Source organism: Rhinoraja longicauda, chromosome 21 (genome assembly GCF_053455715.1).
Source record: "Rhinoraja longicauda isolate Sanriku21f chromosome 21, sRhiLon1.1, whole genome shotgun sequence".
In the NCBI taxonomy this organism is placed as follows: domain Eukaryota; kingdom Metazoa; phylum Chordata; class Chondrichthyes; order Rajiformes; family Arhynchobatidae; genus Rhinoraja; species Rhinoraja longicauda.
Window position 1 is genome coordinate 821676 of NC_135973.1, and position 21425 is coordinate 843100.

The window sequence follows — 21425 nt, forward strand, 5'->3', positions numbered from 1 at the left end:
GGTGCGGTGAAGACAGGAGCCCACCATCTAACCTTGCCACACGTCACTCACAGCAGTGAAACCTTCACAGCAGCTTGCAGATAACCAGAGCAAACAGTCCCTGCACCTGTGCACCCAACCCTCAAAATACCTGTGTAAACACCTGCAATCAAGGTGATTCCACCTTGCCCACAGCACAAGGTCAGCCTTACCCGCGGCTCCACGGGATTGGAGTTTCTGCATGCCTCACCTTGTCGGAACCAAAGCAAAGTGCTGGAGTTACCTGAACCTGGCGCATTAGAACGATTTGCTCCCCCCTCCCCCCCACCCCCCCACCCCCCCACCCCCACCCCCCACCCCCCCACCATCCCCCCACCCACCCCCACCCCCCCACCCCACCCCACCCCCCACCCCACCCCCCACCCCACCCCCACCCCCCCATTCATTGCCACAGACGGCCGTGGAGGCCAAGTCAGTGGATATTTAAGGCAGAGACAGATAGATTCATGATTAGTGCGGGTGTCAGAGGTTATGGGGAGAAGGCAGGAGAATGGGGTTAGGAGGGAGAGATAGATCAGCCATGATTGAATGGCGGAGTAGACTTGATGGGCCGAATGGCCTAATTCTACTGCTACAACTTGTGAACAGAAGCCACAGGTCCAATGAATTCAAGACACAGATGCACTTAGATTAAGTCCGTGGTGTGAGAGAGGATTTATTGTGAGTGTAAACTGTTGCCACTGCTCCTGCGTTAAGCGATGTGTAGAGTGTTTACATCACCAGGGCTGCACACAGGAGCAGTCTCTCCCACACAACCACCAGTGGGTGTCACCCACAGAGCGGCCGTCTGTTTGACCGGGTGCGTTGCCCGGTCCTGCTCTCCAGCACCACCACACAGGGGAGACTACAACTCATTCTTCATGTCCACGCTAGCAGCCGCCTCGTCTTCTGCAGATCGCCCCGCAGTGACGTTGGTCTTCGCCAGGAGAACCTCGTCCGTGCCCTGCAACACCCAGGGGGTCATTACACATGGAGACCCACGTCCACCCCCTGCAACACCCACCCAGGGGGTCATTACTCCCGGAGACCCACGTCCACCCCCTGCAACACCCAGAGGGTCATTACTCCCGGGGACCCACGTCCACCCCCTGCAACACCCACCCAGGGGGTCATTACTCCCGGAGACCCACGTCCACGCCCTGCAACACCCAGGGGGTCATTACACACGGAGACCCACGTCCACCCCCTGCAACACCCAGGGGGTCATTACACACGGAGACCCACATCCACCCCCTGCAACACCCAGAGGGGTCATTACTCCCGGAGACCCACGTCCACCCCCTGCAACACCCACCCAGGGGGTCATTACTCCCGGGGACCCACGTCCACCCCCTGCAACACCCACCCAGGGGGTCATTACTCCCGGGGACCCACGTCCACCCCCTGCAACACCCAGGGGGTCATTACTCCCGGGGAAAGCGAGAATGTGTCTGAGAGTAGGGGTTGCCAACTTCCTCACGCCCAAATATGGGACAAAGGGTGACGTCACCATCCCGCGCCCCACGTGATCTCACCCAGTCAGCGGCCACGTGCTACACAACCCGCCTCCCGGCCCGGGCGGCCGCCATTGGTGGAGCGGGAGCGCGTGGCCGCTGGCTGGGTGAGGTCACGTGGGGCGCGGGGCGGTGACGTCAGCCTTTGTCCCGTATTTGGGAGTGAGGAAGTTGGCAACCCTACTAATACGGGACAAGGGCGGTCCCGTACGGGACAAACTCATTTACACCAGAATACGGGCTGTCCCGGCTAATACTGGGCGGCTGGTGACACTACTCAGAGTACAGGATGGGCTGTGCGGTAAGCTCGTGCCGGTGACAGACTGGACCACTCACCACGTCACCATGGTCATCTGTGCCGTCTGCTTCAGGGAGCTCACCGCCGTTTTCCAGAAAGCTGGTGAAGGTTTCCAGATCCCTGGCCCCAGTGAAGTCCACAATCTGCCACACAAGCCACAGGCAGGTTAGTTACTACACGATGTGCTGCCCCCACACAACATATTGGAACAGGGAGCCCCACCCAAAACGTCACCTATCCATGTTCTCCACAGATGCTGCCTGACCTGCTGAGTTACTCCAACACTCTGTGAAACGTCACCTATCCATGTTCTCCACAGATGCTGCCTGACCCGCTGAGTTACTCCAGCACTCTGTGTCTGAAATTGGAATCTAACATATGTAACATGTTGGGATGGGAAGTAATATCTTTGTGAAGGGATCCACCATGTGATCATGGCTGATCTATCTCTCCCACACAACCCTATCCTTCTGCCTTCTCCCCGTAACCTTTGACCACCGGAAGGCAGTGATGGTTCTCCATCATCTACGTCATCTTCGTGAAGTCATCCACCGTTGGGTGTTGTGGCTCTGAACCTAATGCAGGCACATGGGACGAGCCGGGGAGGAGGGAGGGAGGGGCCTGAGAGATGGACATGGTCTCGTCTGTACGCAGGTAGGGAGTCTTAAAACAGAGGGCATAAGGTGAGAGGGGAGAGGGGAGAGTTTAATAGGAACCAAAGGGCCAACCTTTCCACACAGAGGGTGGTGAGTGTTTGGAACGAGCTGCCCCAGGAGGTGGTAAAACCAGGTACAGTTACGACATTTAAAAGACACTTGGACCGGTGCATTGATAGCAAAGATTAATGGGTGGTAGATTGGGCTAGCACGGTTAGGTAACGTGGTCGGAATGGAGGCGTTGGGCCGAAGGGCCTGAAGGGCGGTGGATGGCTCCGTGACAATGACCCCAGTTGTGTGCACAGTGGTCAGAGAGGGAGCTTCAACATACCTTTCTGTCTGGGCCAGCGGGGAAGTACTTGATGGTTGGGAACCCTTGGACCGTGACCGCCTCCACCTCGTTGACCGTGGCATCCATCTTGGCGATGACAATGTTTGCGTGGTCTTCGTACCTCTCCGCCAGCGCGTCCCAGACTGGGGACAGCTCTTTACAGTGACCGCACCACGGGGCATCTGCCAGGGACAACAACATCACTAAAGCACTCACCCCCTGCACGCCACCACAGTGGTGTTGGCAGCAACCAACAACCAACAACCTACCTGTCTGCCACTGACCTGGCCTCCACAGCCTTCTGTGGCAACGAGTCCCACAGATTCACCGCCCTGAAGGACCAGCAGTGAAGGGGTCTGGAGGACCAGTGGGGCAGGGGTTGGGAGGACCAGTGGTGCAGGGGCTGGGAGGACCAGTGGTGCAGGGGCTGGGAGGACCAGTGATGAAGGGGTTGGGAGGACCAGTGGGGCAGGGTTGGGAGGACCAGTGGGGCAAGGGTTGGGAGGACCAGTGGGGCAGGGTTGGGAGGACCAGTGGTGCAGGGGCTGGGAGGACCAGTGGTGCAGGGGCTGGGAGGACCAGTGATGAAGGGGTTGGGAGGACCAGTGGGGCAGGGTTGGGAGGACCAGTGGGGCAGGGTTGGGAGGACCAGTGGGGCAGGGTTGGGAGGACCAGTGGGGCAGGGTTGGGAGGACCAGTAGATGAGCAATCTCTGGGGAAGGCGGGATGGTTACTGGGCTGCTTTTGATTTCTGGCAGTGGGAGTGTGTGACTCCCAGTGTGAGTGGCATGGAAGGGCAGCAGGGACTGGTGAGGGGCGGTCACTGGTCACGGGGTGAGGGGGTGAGGGGCGGTCGCTGGTCGCGGGGGGGAGGGGTGAGGGGCCAACCTGTCGCTGGTCATGAGGGTGAGGGGGTGAGGGGTGAGGGGTGAGGGGTGAGGGGCCAACCTGTCGCTGGTCATGGGGGTGAGGGGTGAGGGGCGGTCGCTGGTCGCGGGGGTGAGGGGTGAGGGGTGAGGGGTGAGGGGTGAGGGGCCAACCTGTCGCTGGTCACAGGGGTGAGGGGTAGTCTCTGGTCGTGGGGGTGAGGGGCCAAGCCAACACAAATGCACAGAGGATGGAGACGTTCTGGGACCGGATGTTTATTCATTTAAACCCACACATTGGTGTTTGTGTCCCCAGTGAGAGCCCGGTCTACTGGTGTTTGTGTCCCCAGTGACAGCCCTGTCTACTGGTGTTGGGGTCCCCAGTGAGAGCCTGGTCTACTGGTGTTTGTGTCCCCAGTGAGAGCCTGGTCTACTGGTGTTTGTGTCCCCAGTGAGAGCCTGGTCTACTGGTGTTTGTGTCCCCAGTGAGAGCCTGGTCTACTGGTGTTTGTGTCCCCAGTGAGAGCCTGGTCTACTGGTGTTTGTGTCCCCAGTGACAGCCCTGTCTACTGGTGTTGGGGTCCCCAGTGAGAGCCCGGTCTACTGGTGTTTGTGTCCCCAGTGAGAGCCTGGTCTACTGGCAGCAACAATACTGGGATCAGGAAATGATTGAGGCAGGGAATGTTTCCTAATTAAATCTTCGTACGTCGCTGGATTGTGATTTCCTCGCCCTTGTTGGGACTGAGGAAACTTACCGTTGAAGGAGGTTCCAGGTGAAACTTGTCCTTTAAACACAGTGACCAGCGCTGTGCTAAAGATAAAGCTGCACGTGTGTAGTGACTTAATATTGAACACAATATTGTCTCATAATACAATATTGATCATGCTTGGAGCCAATAGTTCTAGCTTTATCCTTGTTGAAACTAGGCTGTGTTCCTGGTTTGTGTCACCACTACTAGAAACATCAGCGCTGGTCAGGGGACATTCGTTAGTGTTTGGCTGAGGTGTGTAGACCACCACATTGGACTGACCGCACTCAACACCTTAAACCCAGGGCTGACATTATCTAAATATCGTGTTTAGTTAAGTATAGATTAGAGATACAGTGTGTAAACAGGCCACCGAGTCCGCACCGACCAGCGATCCCCGCACACTAACACTATCCTACACACACTGGGGACAGTTTACATTTACACCGAGCCAATTAACCAACAACCTGTGTGTCTTTGGTGTGGGAGGAAACCGGAGAAAACTCACGCAGGAGAACGTACAAACTCCGCACAGACAGCACCCGTAGTCAGGATGGAACCCGGGTCTCTGGCGCTGTGAGGCAGCAGCTCTACCCGCTGCTCCACCGTGCCGCCTGAACTGTGTTGTTTGAATACACAGCACTGACATCTAAGCTAGCCGTGTGTCACATCACTGACATCTCCGCCAGCCGTGTGTCACAGCACTGACATCTAAGCTAGCCGTGTGTCACATCACTGACATCCCCGCCAGCCGTGTGTCACAGCACTGACATCTAAGCTAGCCGTGTGTCACATCACTGACATCTCCGCCAGCCGTGTGTCACAGCACTGACATCTAAGCTAGCCGTGTGTCACATCACTGACATCCCCGCCAGCCGTGTGTCACAGCACTGACATCTAAGCTAGCCGTGTGTCACATCACTGACATCCCCGCCAGCCGTGTGTCACAGCACTGACATCTAAGCTAGCCGTGTGTCACATCACTGACATCTCCGCCAGCCGTGTGTCACAGCACTGACCGTGTGTCACAGCACTGACCGTGTGTCACACCAATACTTACAGAACTCCACAAACACATTCTTCCTCTCGTCAAAGGCCACTTCTTCAAAGTTCTTCCCAACCAGGACTTTCACGGGATTCTTGTCCCAGTCGTCCGGAATATCTTTACTCTTTAAATAAGGCTTGAAAAGATTGAAGAAATTCTTGTTACGATGGATAGAATGGGAGTGTAGAACAGTCCAGCTCAGGAACAGGCCCTTCGGCCCACAATGTCCATGCCAAGCCCACTCTGTGCTTCAGTGGCCCTGCACAGACTGGTTGGCTGAAGAAAAGGGCTTTTCCTTTTATTTCAGAGATACAGCGTGGAAACAGCGCCCCCCCCCTCGCCCCCCCCCCCCCTCCCGGCCCACCGGCCCCCCCCCCCTCGGTCGTCCCCCCCTCGGCCCCCCCCCCCCTCGCCCCCCCCCCCTCGGCCTCCCCCGCCCCCCCCCCCCGCCCCCTGGGCCCACGCCGACCAGCGATCCCCGCACACTAGTTGTATGTTCTGCTACATTCTCATCTACACCGTACACACTAGGGGCCATTAACTTACAGACCTGCACGTCTTTGGGATGTGGGAGGAAACCGGAGCACCCGGAGAAAACCCACAAGGTCACAGGGAGAACGTGCAAACTCCACTCAGACAGCATCCGAGGTCAGGATGGAACCCGGGTCCCTGGGGCCGTGAGGCATCAGCTCTACCCGCTGCATCATTGTGCCGCCCAAAGGCCAAGACTAATAAACCCAGCCCAAAATTCACGGCCCTCTGGGCCACAGGGACCCCCACCCACCCGACAACCTGGAGAAACCTCTCCAGAACATGACATGCAATGACTCTTGTTACGGTGACACAGTGACCCTGGCTTGGCAGCACCAGGGGGTGATGGTGTGGAACCCAGAGTGTCGTGTGGTACGCACAAACAACGGACTACACATGCTGCTTTACAAACAGGACACAAAGAACAACTCAGTGGGTCAGGCACAGACCCCAGACTGAAGAAGGGTCCCGACACCAAACGTCACCTATCCATGTTCTCCACAGATGCTGCCTGACCCGCTGAGTTACTCCAGCACTCTGTGAAATGTCACCTATCCATGTTCTCCACAGATGCTGCCTGACCCGCTGAGTTACTCAAGTGCTGTGGGTCACACATTGTTTATTGTGATCTATTTCTGTTTCAGACTTATTCACAATAAAGCTGTTGAGAAATACTAAGGTTATCAAATACTGGGAACAATGCAGAGAAGTGGCATGTGGTAATATATTGTAAGCTGTGCCGGGCAGAGTAACATTGTGGGAGGTACCTGGAGATGTCCATCCAGACCACGCTGACAGAAGCTCTGGACATTACTGGCTGTGATCTCATCCAAAGGGAACTTGTACTTCTTCTTGCCGATGATGTCAATGAGACGGATTGTGGGAGCATCCTCTCTCTTCACAGAGAAGTAGTCCAGCACGTGGTCATTGTCACGGTCAGTGTCCACATAAACAAAGAGCACCTGAAACCAGAGAGGGCCAGCACTGAGCACAAGCTCCAGCCTTGGTCTCCCATCCATCCACATCTTCACACAGGATCATCTCCCTGACCAGCACCGTTACAACAGTGCATTCATTGCATTACCAAACTAAGACAGGACTGGTGATTATGTCAACTAGAGATTGCCAGAGGAGGTGGTTGAGGCAGGGACCATCACAACATTCAAGAGACATTTGGACAGGTACATGGATAGGACCAGGTGTAGAGGGATATGGCCAGACACAGGGAGGTGGGACTAGTGTAGATGGGGCATGTTGGTTGGTGGGACTAGTGTAGATGGGGCATGTTGGCCGGTGGGACTAGTGTAGATGGGGCATGTTGGTAGGTAGGACTGGTGTAGATGGGGCATGTTGGCTGGTGGGACTAGTGTAGATGGGGCATGTTGGTAGGTAGGACTGGTGTAGATGGGGCATGTTGGTAGGTAGGACTGGTGTAGATGGGGCATGTTGGCTGGTGGGACTAGTGTAGATGGGGCATGTTGGTAGGTAGGATTGGTGTAGATGGGGCATGTTGGCTGGTGGGACTGGTGTAGATGGGGCATGTTGGTAGGTAGGACTGGTGTAGATGGGGCATGTTGGCTGGTTGGACTAGTGTAGATGGGGCATGTTGGCCGGTGGGACTGGTGTAGATGGGGCATGTTGGCAGGTAGGACTGGTGTAGATGGGGCATGTTGGCAGGTAGGACTGGTGTAGATGGGGCATGTTGGCCGGTGGGACTAGTGTAGATGGGGCATGTTGGCCGGTGGGACTGGTGTAGATGGGGCATGTTGGCAGGTAGGACTGGTGTAGATGGGGCATGTTGGCCGGTGGGACTAGTGTAGATGGGGCATGTTGGCCGGTGGGACTGGTGTAGATGGGGCATGTTGGCAGGTAGGACTGGTGTAGATGGGGCATGTTGGCAGGTAGGACTGGTGTAGATGGGGCATGTTGGCAGGTAGGACTGGTGTAGATGGGGCATGTTGGCAGGTAGGACTGGTGTAGATGGGGCATGTTGGCAGGTAGGACTGGTGTAGATGGGGCATGTTGGCAGGTAGGACTGGTGTAGATGGGGCATGTTGGCAGGTAGGACTGGTGTAGATGGGGCATGTTGGCAGGTAGGACTGGTGTAGATGGGGCATGTTGGCAGGTAGGACTGGTGTAGATGGGGCATGTTGGCAGGTAGGACTGGTGTAGATGGGGCATGTTGGCAGGTAGGACTGGTGTAGATGGGGCATGTTGGCTGGTGGGACTAGTGTAGATGGGGCATGTTGGTCAGTGGGACTAGTGTAGATGGGGCATGTTGGCAGGTAGGACTGGTGTAGATGGGGCATGTTGGTCAGTGGGACTAGTGTAGATGGGGCATGTTGGTCGGCATAGTTGTTCCCTCGAAATCATTCCCATCCATGTTTCTGACCAAATGTCTTTTAAATGGCATTGTAGTCCCTGTCTCAACTACCGCCTCTGGCAGCTCGTTCTGTACTCCCACCCCCTCCTCTGGCAGCTCATCCCCCCTCCTCTGGCAGCTCGTACCATGCACCCACCCCTCCTCTGGCAGTTTGTTCCCCTCCTCTGGCAGCTCGCCTCCCCTCCTCTGGCAGCTCGTTCCGTACGCCCACCCCCCTCCTCTGGCAGCTCATCCACCTCTGACAGCTCGTTCCTCTCCTCTGGCAGCTCGTTCCATGCATCCACCCCTCCTCTGGCAGCTCGTTCCATACTCCCACCTCTCCTCTGGCAGCTCGTTCTGTACACCTACCCCTCCTCTGGCAACTCGCCGCCTCCTCTGGCAGCTCGTTCCATGCACCCACCCCTCCTCTGGCAGCTTGTTCCATGCACCCATCCCTCCTCTGGCAGCTCGTTCCGTGCACCCACCCCTCCTCTGGCAGCTCATTCTGTACACCTACCCCTCCTCTGGCAGCTCGCCCCCCTCCTCTGGCAACTCGTTCCGTGTTCCCACCCCTCCTCTGGCAGCTCGTTCCGTACTCCCACCCCTCCTCTGGCAACTCGTTCCGTGCTCCCACCCCTCCTCTGGCAGCTCGTTCCATGCATCCACCCCTCCTCTGGCAGCTCGTTCCATGCACCCACCCCTCCTCTGGCAGCTTGTTCCATGCACCCATCCCTCCTCTGGCAGCTCGTTCCGTGCACCCACCCCTCCTCTGGCAGCTCATTCTGCACACCTACCCCTCCTCTGGCAGCTCGCCCCCCTCCTCTGGCAACTCGTTCCGTGTTCCCACCCCTCCTCTGGCAGCTCGTTCCGTACTCCCACCCCTCCTCTGGCAACTCGTTCCGTGCTCCCACCCCTCCTCTGGCAGCTCGTTCCATGCATCCACCCCTCCTCTGGCAGCTCGTTCCATGCACCCACCCCTCCTCTGGCAGCTCGTTCCATGCACCCACCCCTCCTCTGGCAGCTCGTTCCGTGCTCCCACCCCTCCTCTGTGTGGGGAGCTGCCGTGCCCCTGGGTCTGAGGGGCGTGTCTCTACCTTGCCTCTGAAGAAGGCCGCTGCCTCTCGAAACTCCTGCAGAAGCTGCTGCTGTTCCTCGATTGTTTTGTTGATGAACATCAGGATGTGATTGTCAATTTTAGCATCAAATATCTTTGGGTTAGTCTGCAAAATGAAAACATCATTGGTGAAACACAGCTGGACAGACTGTACAAGCAGAAGGTCATCAGTTCATTGGTGATAGGAGCAGAATAGGCCATTCAGCCCATCGTCCACTCCACCATTCTATCACAGCCGGTCTAATTAGTTCCCCTCTGGATATACAAAGAAATTAGTCATTTGCCTCATATTCCCATCTTTGCCCCCTATCTTCACTCCATGGCAATCATCGAAGGGTTTTATTAATATTAAACATGTGCTGGTAAATCTCTCCCCACACACCCTGTCCTGCTGTTACCATGGTATCTCGAGTGTTTCCTGCCCCTCGTGATCTTTCCCCTCTCACTGTGAACCTGTGCCCTCTAGTTCTCGGCTCCCCTACTCTGGGGGAAAGACTCTGTGTGTCCCCCCCATCTATTCCCCCCGTGATTTGACCCCCACCTTCACGAGACCACCCTCAGCCCCCAGTGCAGCAAGAACTGGGGCCACAGTTTAAGAATAAGGGGTAGGATGAGGAAAACGTTTTTCAGTCAGAGTTGTGAATCTGTGGAATTCTCTGCCTCAGAAGGCAGTGGAGGCCAATTCACTGGATGCATTCAAGAGAGAGTTAGATAGAGCTCTTAATGATAGCGGAGTCAGGGGGTATGGGGAGAAGGCAGGAACGGGGTACTGATTGAGAATGATCAGCCATGATCACATTGAATGGCGGTGCTGGCTCGAAGGGCCAAATGGCCTCCTCCTGCACCTATTGTCTATTGTCTATTGACTATAGAACTAACGCCCTTCCATCAATGCACACGTCTGTCAGGAAGCAACGTTACTGCGACCTACCTCTTTGGTGAATTCAGTAACCAGGTGCATCTCATTAATTCTGATGAATTTACTGAGTTGGTCCTTCACCAATCCTGACTGCTGATCAATCTCAAAGTCCGTTCTGTGATCATCAAACTGTGGGCAAAATCGCAAGTTAATTGTTCCTTCAGCAGAGATAGTCTCTCCCAGTCAGAATCACACGCCATGATTCCACTGCCAACATGGCACTTCCCTCTGGAAGGCCACTCTGGACTGTCACAGCCACCACAGCCAGACATTACAACAGCTTTACTCCACAAGTGGTAGCTCGACTCAACAACCAAACCTCTGTAGCCTCCTTCTGCTCTGGTTTATTTCACTCACTTGTGTAAACTGTAACGTTGTATTCTTAATGTCTTAATGTTTTATGTTTTATTCATAATTTACTGTGTGTTGGCGTTGTTACTTGTGAGCGGAGCACCAAAGCACATTCCTTGTGTGTGCATATACTTGGCCAATAAACGTGCTCAATTCAACTCATACTCATTACCGCTACAGCACAAAGCTGTTCCCACGACAAGAAATGGCGCAGGAATATCCAGGGCTCGTTCTGTGACTGGCACCAATGAAACATGACTCTTAATGACATCAATCCAGATAATCGTCTCACAGCATGAAAGTGAAGACAAGCAGTCGGGGAGGTGGCAGAGATGGGAATCCTTGCCGATACATTATCACTGAGAGTGGGTGTGCGGGTAATCAATCACACACCGTGCTATGGGAGCTGTGGCGATGGGATGAATACTGTAGGTGTGGGTGGTATGTTTAATGTTACCAACAATGACCTCTCTACAGACCCATGTGTGGAGCCCCACACGTTGCCCACTAACACACCCTGGTGCTTTACCCACACGTTGCCCACTAACACACCCTGGTGCATTACCCACACAGTGCCCACTAACACACCCTGGTGCTTTACCCACACGTTGCCCACTAACACACCCTAGTGCATTACCCACACAGTGCCCACTAACACACCCTGGTGCTTTACCCACACAGTGCCCACTAACACACCCTGGTGCTTTACCCACACAGTGCCCACTAACACACCCTAGTGCATTACCCACACAGTGCCCACTAACACACCCTAGTGCATTACCCACACAGTGCCCACTAACACACCCTAGTGCATTACCCACACGTTGCCCACTAACACACCCTAGTGCTTTACCCACACAGTGCCCACTAACACACCCATGGTACTTTAGCTCCTAGTCAGGAGACAGCACTGACCTGCTTGAACATAGAGACAGTGTCCGTGGTGATCCCGTACTGTCCACGGATCTCCGCGCTGCTGCTCAGGCCAAACGGGATGTCCACAGCTACCTCTGCCACCTCCACAAACACCTTCACATCGTCACCTTCAGCATCCTCCACAGAGAAAAGCAATATCAGCCACACAGCATCGCCCAGGAACACGGGCTCATCATCACAACACGGGCTCATCATCACAACACGGGCTCATCATCACAACACGGGCTCATCATCACAACACGGGCTCATCATCACAACACGGGCTCATCATCACAACACAACAGACAATAGGAGCAGGAGGAGGCCATTCGGCCCTTCGAGCCAGCACCACCATTCAATGTGATCATGGCTGATCATTCTCAATCAGTACCCCATTCCTGCCTTCTCCCCATACCCCCTGACTCCTCTATCCTTAAGAGCTCTATCTAGCTCTCTCTTGAATGCATTCAGAGAATTGGCCTCCACTGCCTTCTGAGGCAGAGAATTCCCCAGATTCACAACTCTCTGACTTAATTTTTTTTTCCTCATCTCCGTTCTAAATGGCCTACCCCTTATTCTTAAACTGTGGCCCCTTGTTCTGGACTCCCCCAACATTGGGAACATGTTTCCTGCATCTAGCCTGTCCAACCCCTTAATAATCTTATATGTTTCAATAAGATCCCCTCTCATCCTTCTAAATTCCAGTGTATACAAGCCTAGTCACTCCAGTCTTTCAACATATGACAGTTCCGCCATTCCGGGAATTAACCTAGTAAACCTACGCTGCACGTCCTCAATAGCAAGAATGTCCTTCCTCAAATTTGGAGACTAAAACTGCACACAGTACTCCAGGTGCGGTCTCACTAGGCCCCTGTACAACTGCAGAAGGACCTCTTTGCTCCTATACTCAACTCCTCTTGTTATGAAGGCCAACATTCCATTGGCTTTCTTCACTGCCTGCTGTACCTGCATGCTTCCTTTCGGTGACTGATGCACTAGGACACCCAGATCTCGTTGTACGTCCCTTTTTCCTAACTTGACACCATTTAGATAATAATCTGCCTTCCTATTCTGACCACCAAAGTGGATAACCTCACACTTGTCCACATTAAACTGCATCTGCCATGCATCCGCCTCACGGACTCATCATCATCGTGACACAGCTCACAAGCTGTAAGACTGGGTCACTGCCACACGCCCCAAACACAAGCCTGACATTCCAGCAGCACAACATGTGTGTAAACACTAATAAACAGCAACGTATGTACAGTGTATATATACATGTGTGTGTGCATGTGTGTGTGTGTATGTGTGTGTATATATGTGTGAGTGTGCGTGTGTGTGGGTATATATATATATATATATGTGTGTGTGGGTGCGCGCGTGTGTGCGTATATATGTATATCTGTGTGTGTATGCGTGTGTACATATATATATATATATATATATATGTGTGTGTGTGCGTGTGTGTGCATATATATATGAGCGTGTGTGTGTGCGCGTGTGTGTGTGCGCGTATATATATATACATGTGTGTGTGCGCGTATATTTATGTGCGTGTTTCTGCGCGTGTGTGCATATATATATATTTATGTGTGTGTGTGTGCGTGTATATATGTGTGTGTGTGTGTGCGTGTATATGTGTATGTGTGTGCGCGCGCGTGCGCGTGTGTGCATGTGCGTATATATATATATGTGTGTGCGTGTGCGTATATATATATATGTGTGTGCGTGTGCGTATATATATATATGTGTGTGTGTGTGCGTATACATATATGTGTGTGTGTGCGTTTATATATATGTGTGTGTGCGTGTGAACGTATATATATGTGTGTGTGTGTGCGTATGTGTGTGTGTGTATGTGTATATACATGTGTGTGTGTGCATATATATAAATGTGTGCGTGTGTGTGAGTGTGCGTGTGTGTGAGTGTGCGCGTGTGTGTGTGTCATAGAGTCCTACAGCACAGAAAGAGGCCCTTCGGCCCATCGTGTCCGTGCCGCCCGTTACCAAACACAGTCTAATTTTAATCCCATTTTCCCGCATTTGGACCGTAGCCCTGAATGTTGTAGCATTTCAAGTGCCCATCCAAATGCCTCTTAAACGTTGTGAGTGTTCCCGCCTCCACCACCACCCCAGGCAGTGAGTTCCAGACTCCAACCACCCTTGGGTGAAAAAGTTATTTCTCACATCCCCCCGAAACCTCCCTCCCCTTACCCTGTATCTATGTCCCCTCGTTGTTGAGCCTTCCACCAGTGGAAGAAGTTCCCCGCCATCTACCTTATCTATGCCCCTCATGATCATGTACACCTCGATCATGTCCCCTGTCAGCCTTCTCTGCTCCAGGGAAAACCCCAGTCTGCCCAGTCTCTCCTCATAGCCGAGGCCCTTCATCCCTGGCAGCATCCTGGTGAATCTCCTCTGCACCCTCTCCAAAGCTATCACATCCTTTCTATAATGTGGTGACCAGAACTGTACACAATACTCCAGCTGTGGCCTCACCAGTGTTCTGTACAATTCCATCATTACCCCCCTACTTTTATATTCGATGCCCCGGCTAATGAAGGCCAGTAACCCATATGCCTTTTTAACCACCCTGTCCACCTGTCCTGCTGCTTTCAAGGACTTGTGTACCTGTACTCCAAGGTCCCTCTGTACCCCTGTCTTCCCTAGGGTCCTTCCATTCATGGTGTACTCCCTCTCCAAGTTATTTCTGCCAAAGTGCATCACCTCGCACTTTTCAGGATTAAATTCCATCTGCCACTGCTCCGCCCATCTGACCATCTCATCTATATCTTCCTGCAGCTTGCAGATCCCTTCCTCGCTATTCACCACCCCCCCTACCTTTGTGTCATCTGCAAACTTGCTGATCATGCCCTGTACGTTGACATCCAGATCATTTATGTAGATTACAAACAGTAAGGGACCCAACACCGATCCCTGCGGCACCCCACTGGACACCGGCCTCCAGTCACAGAAGCAACCTTCTACCATCACCCTCTGCCTTCTGTCACTAAGCCAGTTTTTTTAATCCATTTTGCCAAGGTGCCCTGGATCCCATGGGCTCTTACCTTCTTGACTAGTCTCCTGTGTGGGACCTTGTCAAAAGCCTTACTGAAATCCATGTATACCACATCCACTGCACTACCCCCATCTACCTCCTTGGTCACCCCTTCAAAAAATTCAATCAAGTTAGTCAGACACGACCTTCCCTTAACAAAGCCATGTTGACTATCCTTAATTAACCCTCGATCCTCCAAGTGAAGACTGATTCTGTCCCTCAGAATCTTTTCTAACAGCTTCCCCACCACCGATGTCAGACTCACCGGCCTGTAGTTCCCAGGTTTATCCCTACTGACCTTTTTAAATAATGGCACCACATTAGCTATCCTCCAGTCCTCCGGTACATCCCCTGTTGCAAGAGAGGCTCTGAAAATTTGTGCCAGAGCCCCCGCAATCTCCTCCCTTGCCTCTCTCAGCATCCTGGGATACATCTCGTCAGGGCCCGGAGACTTATCCACTTTTAAGCCTGCCAGAGCCTCTAGCACAGCCTCCCTGTCAATAGCAATATGCTCAAGAACATCACAACCCTCCTGCTCCATTTCTAAGTCCGCATCGCCCTCCTCCCTCGTAAAAACAGATGCAAAAAATTCATTTAAAACATCTCCTACATCCTCTGGCTCCACACACAGCTTTCCACTATGGTCCCTGATGGGCCCCACTCTTTCCCTCGTTATCCTCTTACCCTTGATATACTTATAGAACACTTTGGGATTGTCTTTTATTTTGCCCGCTAGTGCTATCTCATGGCCCCTTTTTGCTCTCCTAATTTCTTTTTTAAGAACCGCCCTACACCTTCTGTATTCCTCTAATGATGCCTGTGCCTTAAGTTCTTTATGCCTTCCAAAAGCCCCCCTTTTTTTTCGAATCAATCCTACTATATCGTTCGACATCCAAGGTTCTTTGGACTTGTTTGTCCCACCCTTGAACTTTAGGGGAACATGCTTCCTCTGTACTTTTTCAATTATTCCTTTGAATGACTCCCACTGTTCTGATGCGGTCCTCCCCACGAGAAGCTGATCCCAGTCCACCAGGGCCAACTTCTGCCTTATCAGATTAAAATCGGCCTTGCCCCAATTTAGAAATTTTCCTTTTTCCCCTGGTCCCTCTTTATCCTTTTCCATTACCACCTTAAATATCACTGAATTGTGATCACTGTCACCAAAATGCTCTGCCACTGACACTTCAGCCACCTGTCCGGCCTCATTTCCCAAGATTAAGTCCAATACCGCCCCCTCCCTTGTTGGACTTTCAACATATTGGCTCAAAAAGCCCTCCTGGATGACCCTTAGGAACTCTGCACCCTCAGGGCCCTTGACACTTTGGCTATCCCAATCAATATTCGGGAAGTTGAAATCCCCTACTATTACTACCCTGTTGTTTTCACACCCCCCCGAGATTTGCCTACAAATATGTTCTTCTATTTCCCTCTGACTGTTTGGGGGTCTGTAGTATACACCCAGTAAGGTGCATGCCCCTTTTCTATTTCTCAATTCCACCCAAATAGCCTCATTTGAGGAACCCGCTAATATGTCATCCCTTCTTACAGCAGAAATAAATTCTTTGATTAATACTGCAACACCCCCTCCCCTTTTTCCCTGCTCTCTGTCTCTCCTGAAGATTCTATATCCTGGAATATTGAGCTGCCAGTCCTGCCCTTCCTTCAACCATGTTTCCGTAATGGCAACAATGTCGTACTCCCATGTGTTCAGTAACACCTTCAATTCATCCCCCTTGCTTCCAATACTCCTTGCATTAAAATAAATGCCGTTCAGACTTGCCCAACCCCATTGTGCTGGGGCATTCTTGTTCTGCCTCCCAATCTGACCAGTTGTTTCCTCTATATTTACCTTCTCCTCACCCCCTATACTAGCTCCATGCTGTATCCCAACAGTGTGTGTGTGTGTGTGTGAGTGTGAGTGTGTGTGTGTGTGTGTGTGAGTGTGTGTGCGTATATGTGTGTGTGTGTGTGTGTGTGTGTGTGTGTGTGTGTGTGTGTGTGTGTGTGTGTGTGCGAGTGTGCGTGCGAGTGTGCATGCGTGTGCGTGCGTGTGTGCGTGCGTGTGTGAGTGTGTGTGTGTGTGAGTGTGTGTGTGTGTGTGTGTGTGAGTGTGTGTGCGTATATATATGTGTGAGTGTGTGTGTGTGTGTGTGTGTGTGTGTGTGTGTGTGTGTGTGTGTGTGTGTGTGTGTGTGTGTGTGTGTGTGTGCGTGTGTGCGTGTGTGCGTGCGTGTGTGTGTGTGTGTGTGTGAGTGTGTGTGCGTATATATATGTGTGTGTGTGTGTGTGTGTGTGTGTGTGTGTGTGTGTGTGTGTGTGTGTGTGTGTGTGTGTGTGTGTGCAAAGACAACAAAGCCAAGCCCCACGTCCATACAGTTGAGAGTTTAGTGCAGGCTGTCGTGCTGTTGTGTTTAATAACCTGATGGTTGTGTATTTTCTATGTCGACGTCTATTTTGCAAGTTTGTGAAACTAGTTTAGCTGGAATCAGTACCTGGAAGAATCCCACCACGGCAATCTGTGCGGAACCAATGAAGTCTTGCAGTTGAGCGACAGAGTCCAGGAGCAGGTAGCTGCTGCCAGCCACCCTCCGCTTCACCCAGCTCACAATCCCACTCTCAGTCTGTCTCCCTGCAAACCACAACGTATCAGATAAACATCGGCACAAGTCGTGGTGGTTCACTCAGTGCATTATCCATAGACTGATGCCACATTAACTCAAGCAAGGTGCTGGCATGCATATCAACTAAACATCAAACTACACCCCCCCTCCCCACAGCCACAACCAGTGGGTCGGCACGGTGGCGCAGCGGGTAGAGCTGCTGCCTCACAGCGCCAGACACCCGGGTTCCATCCTGACCACGGGCGCTGTCTGCATGGAGTTTGGACGTTCTCCCCGTGACCGCGTGGGTTTTCTCCGGGTGCTCCGGTTTCCTCCCACACTCCAAAGACGTGAGGGTTTGTAGGTTAATTGGCCTCAGTAAAGATTGTAAATTGTCCCTAGTGTGTGTAGGATAGTGTTAGTGTGCGGAGATCACTGGTCAGCACGGACTCGGTGGGCCGAAGGGCCTGTTTCCACGCTGTATCACTAAAGTCTAAAGTAAAAGTCAATGCACTTGCATAAGTCCAAGTGGAAACTAGTTGGTGAAAGATTCTGTAAAGTGGAATAAGTGTGATAATTCAGACTGTAACTAGGGGTGAGTAGACAACTAACAGACAAATAACACAGTGCTGAGATTTATAAATGTAAATGGGACCTGTGTCAGTTCATTAAATAAAGTACCTTTCTGTCAGAATATTCCACCTCGGGGAATTGTGGACATTAATATCATCTCATCAGACTCGACCCAGCGACAGTTAGATCATTAAACATTGAATCGTTGCAGGCATTATCAAGTTGTAATGAACATTGACACAAATGGACAGTGCTAAGCTAATTCAAGTCTTGAATCCACTCCACCATCAGCGAGGTTTCTGCAGATCAGTGATTGAACCACACTGTGTGTTCTGCCTTCACTTGGTAATGTCTCAGTTTAACAGCGATCTGTCCACTTCACACAGTAACAAACAGCTGCCCATTGTGAGGCTGTGCGTGTGTTGCTGTGCGTGTGAGGCTGTGCGTGTGAGGCTGTGCGTGTGAGGCTGTGCGTGTGAGGCTGTGCGTGTGTTGATGTGCGTGTGAGGCTGTGCGTGTGAGGCTGTGCGTGTGACGCTGTGCATGTGAGGCTGTGCGTGTGAGGCTGTGCGTGTGAGGCTGTGCGTGTGAGGCTGTGCGTGTGTTGATGTGCGTGTGTTGCTGTGCGTGTGTTGATGTGCGTGTGTTGATGTGCGTGTGAGGCTGTGCGTGTGTTGATGTGCGTGTGAGACTGTGCGTGTGTTGATGTGCGTGTGAGGCTGTGCGTGTGAGGCTGTACGTGTGTTGATGTGTGTGTGAGGCTGTGCGTGTGAGGCTGTGCGTGTGAGGCTGTGCGTGTGAGGCTGTGCGTGTGTTGCTGTGCGTGTGTTGATGTGCGTGTGAGGCTGTGCGTGTGAGGCTGTGCGTGTGTTGATGTGCGTGTGTTGATGTGCGTGTGTTGATGTGTGTGTGAGGCTGTGCGTGTGAGGCTGTACGTGTGTTGTGCGTGTGAGGCTGTGCGTGTGTTGATGTGCGTGTGTTGATGTGCGTGTGTTGATGTGCGTGTGAGGCTGTGCGTGTGAGGCTGTGCGTGTGTTGATGTGCGTGTGTTGATGTGCGTGTGTTGATGTGCGTGAGGCTGTGCGTGTGAGGCTGTGCGTGTGAGGCTGTGCGTGTGAGGCTGTGCGTGTGAGGCTGTGCGTGTGAGGCTGTGCGTGTGAGGCTGTGCGTGTGAGGCTGTGCGTGTGAGGCTGTGCGTGTGTTGATGTGCGTGTGTTGATGTGCGTGTGTTGATGTGCGTGTGAGGCTGTGCGTGTGAGGCTGTGCGTGTGAGGCTGTGCGTGTGAGGCTGTGCGTGTGAGGCTGTGCGTGTGAGGCTGTGCGTGTGTTGATGTGCGTGTGAGGCTGTGCGTGTGAGGCTGTACGTGTGTTGTGCGTGTGAGGCTGTGCGTGTGTTGATGTGCGTGTGTTGATGTGCGTGTGTTGATGTGCGTGTGAGGCTGTGCGTGTGAGGCTGTGCGTGTGTTGATGTGCGTGTGTTGATGTGCGTGTGTTGATGTGCGTGAGGCTGTGCGTGTGAGGCTGTGCGTGTGAGGCTGTGCGTGTGAGGCTGTGCGTGTGAGGCTGTGCGTGTGAGGCTGTGCGTGTGAGGCTGTGCGTGTGAGGCTGTGCGTGTGAGGCTGTGCGTGTGAGGCTGTGCGTGTGAGGCTGTGCGTGTGTTGATGTGCGTGTGTTGATGTGCGTGTGTTGATGTGCGTGTGAGGCTGTGCGTGTGAGGCTGTGCGTGTGAGGCTGTGCGTGTGAGGCTGTGCGTGTGAGGCTGTGCGTGTGAGGCTGTGCGTGTGTTGATGTGCGTGTGAGGCTGTGCGTGTGAGGCTGTGCGTGTGAGGCTGTGCGTGTGTTGATGTGCGTGTGCGTTGTGTCAGTAGCAGTGTGAGGGAACCACATTACCTGTGTAGTCTACTGGTGCGTCTCTGTTGCCCGCTTGAAACAGCTTCAGTGTGGGGTAGCTGTGGACCTGGAACTCTGCGGCCAGCTCGGACTCCTCGATGGCATTGACCATGGCCAGACTGACCTCCACAGACTCTTCCCTCAGCTGCCCGGCGGCTCTGGAATATTCCGGAGCCAGACTCTGACAGTGGCCACACCAGGGGGCATCTTCAGCAAGGACAGAGAGAAGTAACATTAATCATCACCTTCAACTCTGAACACACGCACAGTAACGACCATGGTTAGATAGTCCAGGGTCACTGATGAAGCAGATGGCAGCTCAGCGATGCTCTCTGGTTGTGGCATCTTTATATAGACAATGGACAATATGTGGTTGTTTAACACTTTATATTATAGTGCAGTCTTCATTACAAAGAAAAGTAATTCCTTGCAATGATCCACATCTACAGATGACTCCAGATGCAGCAGGAACGGTTCACAATATCCCTGTGCGTGGCCAAGGGAGACTGCTTTGTAACCAGTGCTCTGGTCCACCAGCTTTACATGGGGTGTGTCTGTAGTTATCACAGCGTATCCAGTACTCTGCTGATTGATTGGTGGATAACGTGCTCACAAATGTGTCACTTCTCACGGCAACAGGTTCAGTGGATATTTGTACGTGTGGTTTGTCAAGGAAGTTTAATTCAACGTTGGGTCAAAGCTTGGAGAGAAGGTTGGGTCCGTTACTCAGGCACACTTACAGAAGGTTGGGTCCGTTACTCAGGCACACTTACAGAAGGTTGGGGCCACGTTACTTGGGCCCGCGTTACTCAGGCACACTTACAGAAGGTTGGAGAGAAGGTTGGGCCCATTACTCAGGCACACTTACAGAAGGTTGGGCCCGTTACTCAGGCACACTTACAGAAGGTTGGGGCCACGTTACTCAGGCACACTTACAGAAGGTTGGGGCCACGTTACTTGGGCCCGCGTTACTCAGGCACACTTACAGAAGGTTGGAGAGAAGGTTGGGCCCATTACTCAGGCACACTTACAGAAGGTTGGGTCCGTTACTCAGGCACACTTACAGAAGGTTGGGGCCTGCGTTACTTGGGGCTGTTACTCAGGTGCACTTGCAGAAGGTTGGGGCCACGTTACTTGGGCCCGCGTTACTCAGGCACACTTACAGAAGGTTGGGGCCATTACTCAGGCACACTTACAGAAGGTTGGGGCCATTACTCAGGCACACTTACAGAAGGTTGGGGCCCGTGTTACTCAGGCGTACTTACAGCAGGTTGGGGCCTGTGTTACTCAGCGTACTTACAGAAGGTTGGGGCCGTGTTACTTGGGCCTGCGTTACTCAGGCATACTTACAGAACGTTGGGCCTGTGTTACTCAGCGTACTTACATAACGTTGGGCCTGTGTTACTCAGCGTACTTACAGAAGTCCACCAGCAGGTACTTGCTCTCCTTCAGAGCTGTGGCAAAGTTGTGTTTGTTCAGCACCAAGACGTCTTGCTCTTCCGTGATCTGGTCGGAGCCGGCCTCCTGGACATCCTGGTGTGGTGGTGTGGCGGGGTCCTGTAGCTGGGCATTGGCAGTTGTGGTCAGGATGGTGAGGGTGAGGAGCAGTGTGGCCAGGTAGCTCTGGGACAT

General features: G+C 53.0%; 1 protein-coding gene across 1 annotated transcript; it reads right to left on the reverse strand.

Annotated features, from left to right (window-relative positions):
* Positions 1–883: 883 nt before the first annotated feature.
* LOC144603833 (protein disulfide-isomerase A2-like) lies at positions 884–21425 on the reverse strand. Its single transcript, XM_078417560.1, has 11 exons — positions 21212–21425; positions 19794–20000; positions 17223–17359; positions 11670–11807; positions 10416–10532; positions 9465–9590; positions 6776–6970; positions 5493–5613; positions 2818–2999; positions 1869–1973; positions 884–982 (listed from the first exon to the last, which is right to left on the reverse strand). The coding sequence occupies exons 1-11, from the start codon at positions 21423–21425 to the stop codon at positions 884–886; spliced, it is 1641 nt and encodes a 546-aa protein (XP_078273686.1).

What these genes read in the sequence shown, in the direction of transcription:
- LOC144603833 (XM_078417560.1), bottom strand. Translation starts at nt 21,425, where the DNA reads ATGTCCCAGAGCTACCTGGCCACACTGCTCCTCACCCTCACCATCCTG. An exon ending in CGCACCAGTAGACTACACAG is followed by an intron (nt 17,360 to 19,793) that starts GTAATGTGGTTC and finishes TGTGGTTTGCAG; the next exon opens with GGAGACAGACTGAGAGTGGG. An exon ending in CGGCCTTCTTCAGAGGCAAG is followed by an intron (nt 6,971 to 9,464) that starts GTAGAGACACGC and finishes CTCTGGTTTCAG; the next exon opens with GTGCTCTTTGTTTATGTGGA.